The sequence below is a fragment of the Ictidomys tridecemlineatus genome, unplaced genomic scaffold (assembly GCF_052094955.1).
Source record: "Ictidomys tridecemlineatus isolate mIctTri1 unplaced genomic scaffold, mIctTri1.hap1 Scaffold_612, whole genome shotgun sequence".
NCBI lineage: Eukaryota > Metazoa > Chordata > Mammalia > Rodentia > Sciuridae > Ictidomys > Ictidomys tridecemlineatus.
The window spans coordinates 143,396-155,434 of record NW_027524193.1 but is presented as its reverse complement, the minus strand read 5'-3'; the positions used below and the strand labels follow the sequence as shown (position 1 = coordinate 155,434).

At 49.1% G+C, this 12,039-nt stretch overlaps 1 protein-coding gene across 1 annotated transcript; it reads right to left on the bottom strand.

Annotated features, from left to right (window-relative positions):
• Positions 1-283: 283 nt before the first annotated feature.
• Positions 284-7,379, bottom strand: LOC144374206 (Fanconi anemia group A protein-like). The gene is made up of 10 exons (XM_078037138.1): positions 7,301-7,379; positions 6,991-7,100; positions 6,699-6,792; positions 4,681-4,814; positions 4,466-4,561; positions 3,142-3,215; positions 2,072-2,184; positions 1,347-1,429; positions 835-868; positions 284-387 (listed from the first exon to the last, which is right to left on the bottom strand). Exons 1-10 carry the CDS (start codon positions 7,377-7,379, stop codon positions 284-286), a joined length of 921 nt encoding a protein of 306 aa, XP_077893264.1.
• Between the last annotated feature and the right edge of the window lie 4,660 nt (positions 7,380-12,039).

Below are 12,039 nucleotides of genomic sequence, written 5' to 3'. Positions count from 1 at the left end.
ACGGGAGGACCAACAGCAGCAGCATGTTCTGGGAAGCTCTGTGGTAGGGTCTGAAAGCAAAGAGAGGAGGAAGCCATGGGGCTCAGCTCACGTCAGGAGGGAGAGGAGCAACTACCATGCCCCATTTCCTGAGGGACTCCAGAAGCAGGAGTATGGGGTGGGTCTCCTACTGGCTCTCAGAAGATGAAGGAGAGAGTGGTGCCCTGGACCAGGGGTTGCTACCCTAAAAGGGTTTCAATACCATGGGAAGGCCTCCACTCAAAGACTTCTGCCCCTGGCCTCCCTATGAGCATAGACCCTTCCCCAAATTGCCCACATACCAGCAGCTCACCACCCTGTGATCGGAGGACTCCTCCTGAAGGCCGGCAGCCAAAGTGTCAAGTGCTACTGACAACACGGACAGAAGCAGCACTCAGCAGGCGCTAACAGTCTGTCAGCACCCACCCTCAAGTGCTCTGGAACAAGGGGTCAATTTCTGAGTCTCAGGACTCTGCAGGCCCTTAAATCCCATGGCACTAGGTCCAGCCAGCCAGTTACCTATATCTGAGGCCTGCCGGCTTTTTGTTTTCTTTTGTGGTTCTGGGGATGGAATCCAGGGCCTGGCACAAGCTAGAAGTGCTCTGCCACTGAACTGGATCCCCAGCTCCTCACAACAAGCAGGGTGCTGATGCAGCAGTGAGCTGCACCACTGTGCAGCCCTGGAGCTGACTGTGCAGCCACACTGAACGGGGCTCTGCAGCACCACGCCGGCCAGCTACTGCCAGGACAAGGCCGGAAAGCTGGGACGGCTCCTGAGCAGCCACGCATTCCCAGCTGCAGGGGCCACCGACTTACATGAGAGCATGCTCTGCAGCACCTCAGCAGCCACCTGTCAGAACAGAGCACAGGGCTGTCACTCGGCAGTGTCTGGGCAGTCACGCACTCGCACTAGACACACCTGTCACCTCTACAAAGAAGAGCACCTCCAAAATTCCTTCATAAACCTAGAAATCCCCCAACGTTGCCCACCATGACACCCAGGCATGCCCCCACGAGGTCTAGGCCGGGTCCCACAGCCCCCACTCTGGCTGCACCCCCTCCCCTCTTGTCCTGCCAGGATAGACATGTGCTACTGTGAAGACCCCTGCCCTGGAGACCTCTGGAAACTCAGGACACCCTCAGTGGTCACTTCGCAGAAAATGATTTCCTTACGCAAAACTTACAAGTGTGGACACAGAACAAATGGCAGCCACTAGCCCAGGAGTTCCAAAAGGAGCCAAGACCTGGTGGGGCCTGCTCCTCAGGCCCCAGCCCACTGCTGCTAGGAGGCTGAGTCGGGCAGCTCGCTGCTCTACTGTCCCTCCTACCTGGGACATTGTTCCAGTCTCCTCCACTCTTCTCAGATCCGAGTTTTCTTGAAATCTCTGTGAAACCAACAGCTCCACAAAATCTGGAAAACCACAAACCAAAGTATTTACACACATATGGTCTCCAAGCAGCTGTGACTCACACAGATCCCTAGGGCCACCCAGCCCCATTCCTATCAACATACACGCACTCACCAAGCCAGACTTACCCTCACTCTATATTGGAAGTACTTAGCATATATCAAATTTATATTAAGAGCTTTTTCTCTTAATGCAAAGAAGTAGATCTCAAGGGATGGCTCATGGATGGTCCCCCCACAGCAAATACAGGATATGCAGCTCATCCCACCAGGAAGGAGCTTTTTGCAAGGGAGGATCCCAAGCAATGCAGGCAACCAAGGCTCACAGAGCAGACAGAGCTGGCCACTAATGGAAAATGCAGCCTCTGCCAACCCCCTCCAACTGCTGAGGCTAAAAGCAAATTCAGGACACCACGAACTTGCTGAGCCCCACGCTCACAGGCATGGCGAATGCTCGGCTTCCCACTGGCCGAGGGAACTTTTTTTTAATATTTACTTTTTACTTTCAGATGGACATTATATCTTTATTTTATTTTTATGTGGTGCTGAGGATCAAACCCATGGCCTCATAAATGTCAGGCACTCTACCACTGAGCCACAACCCCAGCGCCCCCAAGGTACTTTACTCAGGAACTAAGAACATACCAGAGAGCACAGCCCTAGCGATGTCCAGGTATGAGCAGGAGGTGTCTATCTGCTGGCACAGGAGACGCAGGTTCCTGAAGAGCCACGCCACCACGGCCCGCAAGTCAGGATGGCTGGGGATACAGCGCACAGTGGATTTGGGTCTGCCTGACCCCATGGCTGCCTCTCCTTACTTGGCAATTTTCTGCAACCCTCACTCCACTGTGAAGCCTAGTCTTTTTGCCCCAAAAGTCCAGGGACCAGGTACAGGGTTCTTCCTGGCTGCAAATGACCCAGAAACAATCAATTTCAAATGGTTCACTTATCTGCACTGAACACTGTGGGGATCAGGGATGGGACACATAAAGGATATGTCCAGCTCCTTTGCACATACTCTCTGTATGTCTTTGTTTCCTACTTCACTGGTTTCTGCTATAACCCTTATTACTTTCTCCCTCTATCTGGCTTAACTTGCTCTTCTCTTTCTAGTCTCTGAGGTTAAGCCTAGATTGATAACATTCTTTTTTGAAATATAGGCTTTTACAAATATGAATTGCCCTCTAAACATTTCCTTAGCTGTGTTCCACAGATTCTGGAAGAATATCTTCATTTCCACTCATCTCAAGGTATATTAGGTGCACACTAAACTTCATGTAGTAAAGTTTACTACCCTTGTATAGCTTCTGGCTCTGTCACATTTAGGTTTCCCACTTCAAGATCACAAAAGTCCTCCCAGGGCTGGCTTTTATGTATTGACATTTTCCTCTTTAATTCATCTAGAGGTTTTGTTTAGTTTTGCATACAGAACCCAGGAACTCACAGGTTCCAGGCAGCTCGAGGACACTGAGCCACCCCATAGCCCGGGCTTTTTTTGAAATAAGAAAAAGATACAATCTTTTTTTTAATCAGTGTGAGCCACTGTCACACCACCATTTGGTTTCTGGTGATGTGGAAAAAAATCACACATAATTTCAATAACAACTAATGTTCTCGTTAAACAATGAGGCAATTGCTTCTCCAGGTGCTTTTGGAAGTAAATAATTCATACTAAACAGCAATGTCAAAGCAACACGGATTCACTAGTGCACTACCTTTCCATCAGCTCTTGTAGGCTCACGACACTTTGCACATGAAGACTCCATACAGCTTCAAGCAAGAGAGAGTTCTGAGGAAAATGAGTGCTATGAGTCTGGGCCTGTGTCCCAGCCTAGGCCGACTTCATGCCCACTGAAGCATGGCCCGAGGCCTCACTTTGGGCTCAAGTTCCTACCCCCCTTCAGGCTCTTCTGCTGTCCTGGGGCTTCTCTCCATTCCCACAGTCTAACCTACTGCCTGTCAGGCTCTCGCAAGCCACCCCAACCTGGCTCCATGCAGCCAACACAGCAACGCAGTGGTTAAATGCCCCTGGGTTCTAATCCCTAGTACTCCAACTCTTCCGTAGATGCCTTTACTGACTCCTCATCGCTTTGGGGACAGTCAAACTCTTATGCGTGGCACAGGCCTTTCCTCATGAGCCTCCCCCAGGGAAGCCCCCCTGGACTGGTCAGGCATTCACACCATTCCACTGCACCCTGCTCAGACCACGCTGATCTTGTCCCCCACCACCTGCTATCCCCTCCCCTCCCCCAACCTCCAGGCAACTTTCAGCTGCCAAGAAGCATTTCCTCACACCTTCTCTGCACAATTGAAGATTACACAATGCAATTTTCATGTGCATGTCATTGCCTTGTCCTAAATAGATGCAATGAGCACAGGGATCATAAGCAGGATAAAAGGATGGAAGTTACCACTTTGGCTCTTTCTTCCCTTTTATACACTTGCTCAGGCAGTTAGCACAAAATGGTAACTGAGCACTTTCAAATCTTCAAAAAATCTGTAAACTGCCAGGTGCAGTGGTACACACCTGTAATCCTAGCGGTTAGGGAGGCTGAGGCAGCAGGGTCTGAAGCTTGAGGCCAGGCTCAGCAACTTAGCAAGACCCTGTCTCAAGATAAAAAATAAAAAGGACCAGGGATGTGAATAAGTACTTAAATGCTCCTAGGTTCTAATCCCTGGTACCAAAAACCAAAATGAAAAATATCTGTAAACCTACAGAGTTTGAATTATTCAAAAAAATACTTTTAGTATATTTAAATACTCTACTACTACACTGAAAAAGACTTCATAATAATATACCCTAGAAGGCAGACCACCCTGTTTCTGGGATGCACTGTATTCTAATATAGATTGCCAACAATGGGCAGACACTGGCAAAAGGACTGAGGCTCTTCCTTCCCAGCACAGGAGCATCTGATGAACTTTTACTTCATTATCATTAAACAACATATTCAACTGAATCCCCAAGAAAACCCAGGGTTCTGGCTCCAACCAAATCAACAGAGCACTGCTGGACAAGACCAGAGTTGGGGTTGTTACCTGTGCTTTCCATACTTCTTGGCAGAAGGAGAGGTGGGAGAACATGCTGTGTGCCAGAAAATACTGAGCAATCTCAAGCAAGGAAGACAGTTTCTTCTGAAAGCCCAATAGATCTTTTTTGAAGACAGGCAGACTACCTAAACTACAGCAGTGTGCTATTTCCACACAAACTCATGAGCAACAACATGTGACATTTAGGGGAACTGGCATCTCACTCTTTGCTCAGTGCTGAGCAGCACAGGATGGCTAGGCTCCTCACAGACCATCTTTATACTGCAGGCAACTGTCCTTGCTGACAGGTTCCCCACAGGAACCCCCAGCTTCAAGGCCTGATCCTGAAAAGCAGAGCCTTAAAGACAAAACAAAAAACAAACTTTTCCTGAAAACATCAGCAATTTGAGTTAAAATATCTTTTTAAGCCACAGCACACAGAAAACTGTCTTCAAAAGGGGGAGAAATGTAAAGGAAAAACATTATACACAAAATAAGACACTTTCATGGACTAAGCAGCTCTACTACAATGAGAGGTAATTTCTGAACCCAGAGCTGTGCACACGCACAGACAAGCAGGATGAGCAGATATGCTGACGGCTACACAAAGAGCTCTATCTCCACCGTTCAGCCAGCACCACCGAATGAGAACCCCAGCAGGCTCTTTTAACTACTCTTCTCCTTTCTCTTCTTTTATTCCTGGTGCTGGGGATGGAACCCAAGGCCGCCCATGCTAGGTAAGTGCCCAGCCACTAAGCGTTCATGGGCGCGGCAGTTTGTCTTCCTGATTACTTCAGCATCCAGATGGCCTGTAGGATGGAAGCATCCCACTGCCTTTATAGGTAGGGGCTTCCCAATGCTCTGCCACACACACCTGGTGGGAGCAAGGGCCACAGGTAGAGTCAGTCTGCAGGGCTAACAGAAGGAACCTCAATGCTGACTCTCAGGCAGCCACCAGGCTACTCCTGAGCAACCAGTCTCTAGTCTACCTTCCTTGAAGTGAGAAACGCTGTGCACCCTGGAAATAGGTAACACCTACAAGCAGTCACTTCCTTAGCTTCAAAAACTAATTTATGAGAAGAAATAGAAAGTTCTAGTACATGATCATTATCTTCAAGATTCTGAAAGCACATATATATGAAGTGAGCAAATGCGATGATTTTAGAGGCTTCAGTAGAGTATTAGAAATAAACTATTTGTTGCCAGGGAAAAATTTATTTTCATTTAAAATGCATTTATCTTATTTACTTATTTAATTTTTAAAGCATGGTAGCCATCTCTTCAGCAAAAAACCAAATTTAGGGGCTGGGGTTGTGGCTCAGCGGTAAAGCATTTGCCTAGCATGTGCAAGGCCCAGGGTTCGATCCTCAGCACCACATAAAAATAAATAAATAAAATAAAGGTCCTGTGTACACTAAAAAATAAATATTAAAAAAAAAGGAAAGAAAAACAAATTTAAAAACTAATGGATGGGAGCTGGGGTTATGGCTCAACGGTAGAGTGCTCGCCTCACACGTGCAAGGCCCTGGATTTGATCCTCAGCACCAGATAAAAAAATAAATAATAAAAATAAAGTTATCAAAAACAACAACTACTACTAATGGGTGGAGGGTCCATACTTCTGTGATTAAGGATAAACAGCACAAGATCTCATGCCTCATCCAAAGTCCTTACAAGAATGTACAACCATGCCTCGTCCCTGGAATTGTGACTCATCATCTGTGAGATTCAAAACCAGTTATGGCAATGAAAATCAGGATCACTTCCCAATGGCACACAGCATCAGAATTTCTGCCAGACCTATTATCTAAGGTTACCTTTATACCTCTTAAGAACAAATTAGTGATTCAGTTAATTCCACCATTTGCAAAAATAGCTGTCAGGTAAAAAACTATGAAGGACAAGAAGAAATCTAACACATTTTTTGTTATCTCCTCCAGAGCCTTCCCTATCTCACTATCCCAAATTGGGAGGAAAGTGGCCACCTAGAAACACACTTACCCTCCTTCTTCCTCCCTGACACACACCTAGAAACACACTGCCTTCCTGCCTACTCCCAGCACAGCAACCTCTGCTTGTGTACCTCTGTGGATGAGCAGCACACACTGCAGTCTTTAATACATCAGCTTGGTTCCTACCCAAGTCAGTCAGTTTCTAAACACAGCTGTAAAACAAGCCCACGCCAAATCATAAAATAACAAATCCTCTAACTCCATGAATTAAGAATCCAAGTGTAACTCACCTATGAAGGAACAAGAACCATCCGTGGAGGCCTTGTCACTGTCACAAGCAATCAATCTGTCGAGGCACAATTTTTCACAGGGTGGATCTTCCACCTAGAATCAAAGCAGGGCGTGCACCACTGTCAAAACCCAGAGGCTCCTACCGGGCCGGCCTGAGACTTTTAAAGTGGAACTGACTGACCGCAGCCTGGGGAGAGTCGCTAACTCACTCCTCAACTGCGCTCTCCACCGAGACGCCCCGCTCTCCTCCCCAGGCAGCCGGGAGCCAAGGCCACACCTACTTCCTCTCACCTCAAGCAGAAGGTCACTCAGGCTCCGGTGGCATCTCAGGAGTTGCACGGCCGAGTTCTTCAGTTTCTGTGCCCTTTCCGGATTATATTTTTGCCTCTTGACTCTTCCCGCTAAGGAAAAGGAGAAAATCAGTTTCCAGACGTCGACCGGTGAGCTCCTGCCCTGGGCCCAGGGGACACGCCCCGCGGGGTGGCCGGGGCCCAGCGGGCGGAGGGCTGGGCCGCAGGGACCCTTCAGGCCGGAGCCGCCCAGCCGCGGTGGGAAAGCGCCCGGGGAAGGGGCGCGGGCCAGCGTAGGTCCGCCCACCTACCCAGCAGCTGGGCCCAGGACCTCCGGTGGCGCAGCGGATCAGAACCCGCGGCTGCTCCGGGAGGCAGCGAGCCTGCCATGGTGAGCGCCAGGACGTCGAGGCGCTCTCTTGCCGAGCCCGCGCTGTCTTCTCATTGGCTGCGGCCGGTTCGCGTGTTTCAGGGCTGAAACACACCCCACAAAGGCGGAAACCTGGGGCCCCGACCATCTTGGCAGTAGCATCAGAAAAAAGGCGCTGGCGGCTATCTGGGTTGTGGCAGGAGCGTCCAGCGCTCACGCCGCGGAGAGAAAAGTTACCCGGGATTGGAAGCTGGAATGGGCAATGGGCGGTGCGGATTGACAGTGGCATCCTGCCAGGAAACAGCGACGTCCCTAATGCGTCTTTCCTGACGAAAAGGACCCAGAGCTGATCTGGAACGGACGGGCGCTACAAACCCAGAGCGGGAGATGCTGAAAACCTCCCGGCCCTCCACTGCAGGGCGGGCCAGCTCCTGCAACACCAGGTTCTGCATTTCTCTTACCCGGGGTTGCTGTGCTGAGTTCTCATTTCTGGAAAAACTGGCCCAAGGGGCTTTTGTGCCACGGCGTGACTCTCCTAACTCGAAGGTTAGGGGAGCAGAATGGAGCTCATAATGTCACCTAGGGAAAAAGGGCCCCATCGCTTATGCCAAAACTAACAATCATAGTCTTTTCCTATAATAGTGGCCCAGGCAACCTGAAGTGTGTATCCATCCTTTTTCTGTAAGGGAGAGTTACAGAATACACCAACTGCGCTTTCTGCATGCTAGAAAAAGATTAGCCAACTATCTCCATAGTGTGGTGGGGACAGATGAGACAAGACCTGAAGACAGCAGGAAACAGATTTATTTGGCTGTAGGCAGGTTCAGAGGGCAAAGCTTTTGCTGTAATCCATCTGAAAGGACACTCGCAGTCTTCCACAGTCCAAAGAGCACACCACACACCTGAATCTTGTGCAAGAGATTCACTGTTGGTGACCTGGGGCAAACTGGCAAGCTTGTCCCTTGGTGGAGAGCAGCCGTTGGCCAAAGAGATGGGAACTATCTCTAAATCCTTGGGGTGGGACAGTCCAAGTTAACTGGGTAGAGGTGTGAGTGTCTGGGTCTGTCCAGGTGAAGAAGAAAATGTCCTGGGATTGGCATCTTTTAAGTCCAAAACGGAAAGCTTCTTAGGAGTTGGGCCAGAAGCGGGTAGGGTTGGTCACAAGCTGTTTAGGAGCTTAAGCTGGGGTGGGGTTGATTGTTTAGCAGACACATGTTCTTATGGGAAGTTAAGCATCATTGCTTCATAATCGAAACTTTGAAGCCTTTAGATAAAAATGCTCCCAAACTAAAATGGTGAATCTGATGCCAATATTGATATGATGTCAATATTCCTCCCTTTTTGTTTTTAGATACCAGGGGTGGGGCTGATGGTCTTTCTTCTGTAGTTTCTTCCTGCTGCTTAGGGGTGAAGACATTCATTCCTGTAAAGGGAATCAGGGAGGGTTTTAGGTGGGGCAGAGTCTCTGGGAGAGAGGAGTTGATCAGGACGCATAGGTCTCTGTCTTGGGCATCAGGGGCTGTTAGTCCTTGTAGTAGCCTCCTCTCTCCAAGAAGAGTCTTCTTTAGGAATCAGTGGGGAGCTTTGGAGGGTTGAAAGTTGAGGTTTTGGAGATGCACAAAGTCAGAGGTCCTCTGGGGGTTGCCTTATAGTGAGACTGATCTGTAAAGAGGGGCTGCAAAGGAGGAGGTCATCTACATGTTGAATAAGTTTACATTGGGGGAGAGGGAAGACAGATCCCTAGAAAGAGCTTGGCCAAATAGATGGGGACTATCTCTAAATCCTTGGGGTGGGACAGTCCAAGTTAACTGGGTAGAGGTGTGAGTGTCTGGGTCTGTCCAGGTAAAGAGGAAAATGTTCTGGAATTGGGGTGTAAGGGAATGGAGAAGAAGGCATCCAAAACCGAAAAATGAGTGATGTGTGAGGGAATGGTGGAGAGGCAGGATGTGGGCTGGGAACTCCTGGGTCAACAGGGTGAAAAACCAGCCTCTACCTCAGAGAAAAACCTGTCCAAGGAAAGGGACATGACCTTTGTCCTTGGAAAGACCCACAAAGCACTCCTAGGCACATTCCCACCCTGCTGAGTGGTTTATCTACAAATGAGATCTGCTGCTCCAGGTGTCCCTGACTCAGTCAGGCTAGGTGGGGACCCATAGCAACCCCCTAGCAGCCACTCATCAGCATGAGACATGGAAATACCTGGGATGCCAGATGACTCTCCTAGTAGTTTATGGTGTTGGGAAACCATGTGTAATTCAGAATGAACACCCCTCTTGGCTTAAACCAATCAGTTCAAATGAATACCCTTTTGTAGTAACCCCTACCCAACCTGTTCCCACCAGTGAATGTGCTAATCATGTTTTAGAGTTGTGATTTGATTTTCCCCATGGTGTGTGATGATTTGCTAAGAGATGCTATGACGTATGTGGGGATCCCTGCCTTCTCCAAAGAATGTATAAAACTGCTGCAAACCCTGGGCTCGGGGCCTCTCAGCATCACCAGTTGCTATGTGTGCACGCGGAGGATGGAGCTAGCTCACCATCAACACCTCTTTGCTGGTGTTGATTGGTGGTCTTTTGGGAGTCCCAAATATGAGCATAACAGGGGATTACGGCTGTATTGTGAAGCAAGATCCTGTATGAGTCTGCAGTGTCTGGTTTCCTGACTGCTAGGTTGGGTGTATTGAAAGGGGAGTTTGTTTGGCACAGAGGCCTTTCTGGAGAAGATCAAAGGTTTGAGACCCCTGAGGCTCTGGAGAGAAAGTGAGTATTGGGGTCCTGCTGCAAAATAGGTGGGGTCCTTGAGATGTATTATCAAGGGAGAGTGGTGGATGGCTGTGGAGGGCTTTTGGAAGTCCCAGATAGAGGAATGAATCTCTAATGCAGACACAGGGTAAGAGGGATCCGTGGAATTTGTCTGGACTAGTAGCAGGGGGGTACCGGAGGCGAGCTGAGACTCGGGAGTGAAGGTAATGGAAGCCCCAACTTTGGCTAGGAGATCCCTGCCTAAGAGGAACTGGGCAGTGGGAATCAGGAAGGAGTGGGAGAGGGCAATGCCCTGGAGCATGCAGAGAAGCCAAGGTCTTTGTAGGGGCTGGTCAAGGGTCCTCTGTCGAGTTCCTCATGACAAAAACACTCAGGGTCACTCCAGGTGAACTGGACTGCACGAAATAACCACACAAGAGACAGAGACGACTTTTTTTTGGGGGGGGGTTCTTTGACAACACCTTTGACCTTAAGAGTCCACAGAAAAGAGAGAGGAGCACATGCTGACCCTTTTATTGAGGAGAAGCCATTCAAATGAGGCCAGGAGTCAGGTTTCAGGAGGCTGTAATGTCTGCTGCCAGCAGGTTGATTGACATCTAGGAAGGCCACGTCCAAAGGCAGAGCAAGAGAAGTGGGCACACAGCACACAAAGGGCATTTTCATGAAACCTTCCATCCCAAACAGGGCAAAGGGGTAATAGCACAACGGAACAGGTGAGCATAGTTGATCCATGGGGCTGTAGGAAGGCACACCTAGCATGAAGACACATTCTGCTACTTCAAGGATTGGGGCAGCATCTAGGGCCACTACGAAAGTGACCAGATCACTACAAAAGTGACCAACAGAGCCTCTACCAATCATGGGAAGAAAATGCTAGTCATTCAGCATGACAATAGAAGAACAAGAAAGAGAAGTATGTCACACTGCACGACTAAACACTCAGGATCACTCCAAGTGAACTGGGTGGCCCAAAATAATCATACAGAGACAGAGAAATATCTTTTTATTTGGGTCTTGTGATGGTTCCTCTGAACTTAGGGTCTGTGGAAAAAGAGTGAGGAGGAGGACGTGCTGAATACTTTTATTGGAAAGAAGCCATTTAAATGAGGCAAGGGATAGGATTACAAAGGATTAGGAGAGTATAGCTTCACATCTCTGGGTGCTGCCTGCTCCTAGGGCCATGCCTTGTTATCTGACCAAGGGAAGAGTCACAAGTCAGGGCTCTACCGTGCCAGACTACAGGGATTTTCAGATCCCCGTGGTGCATCAGGACTTAAAGGGGTGTGCATTTGGAGTGGCTCACCACATAAGTAGGTCCCCAAAACTCCTTTAGAACTTACGTGGCTCCAGTGTCCAAAAGGAAAGAGACGGGACTACCTGCCCCCACCATGGTTACCCTGGGCTCCTGAGAAGTGGTGGTTGGGTGAGGGGACCTGGGCCTCCTCAGTCATCCATTGCCAGACCTAGAAGATCCACTGGAAAGATATCAGAGCCAGATGGCCTTGCACCTCTTGGTGCAAGTGGCCTTCCTGATGTCATTTGGAACATGCCCCAGGAGGCTTTCGGAGATCTGGACATACTCTGACCCCATGACCCATTTGACCACATTTGAAAGAGGGGTCACGGGGTCCCCCTGGCTGCCTTTTAGGGAGTGGGGATGCCAAAGTGCCAGTGGTTGGGGCAGGTTGAAAGGCCTTGGCAGGCATCTGGTGTTTCTTCTCATCTCTCCCATTATAGACCTTAAAAGCCACTTCCAGAAGCTCTGCTTGAGGATTTAGGGGTGCCCTCTCTAGGTGTTTGAGTTTAGCCTTCATGTCGGGGAAGTTTTGGGAGAAGAAATGGGTCATTAGTAGTTGTCTCCTGTCTGGGGTTTCAGGGTTGGGTAGGTGAACTGTAAAAGGGCCTTTGTAATGCA

Excerpts from the sequence above, each read along its gene's own strand:
- LOC144374206 (XM_078037138.1), bottom strand. The coding sequence starts at position 7,379 with ATGGCAGGCTCGCTGCCTCCCGGAGCAGCCGCGGGTTCTGATCCGCTG. Across the intron at positions 4,562-4,680 it reads TGCTCAGCACTGAGCAAAGA|AAGAAACTGTCTTCCTTGCT; the intron begins GTGAGATGCCAG and ends TTGGGCTTTCAG. Across the intron at positions 2,185-3,141 it reads CTACAAGAGCTGATGGAAAG|CCATCCTGACTTGCGGGCCG; the intron begins GTAGTGCACTAG and ends CTGTATCCCCAG.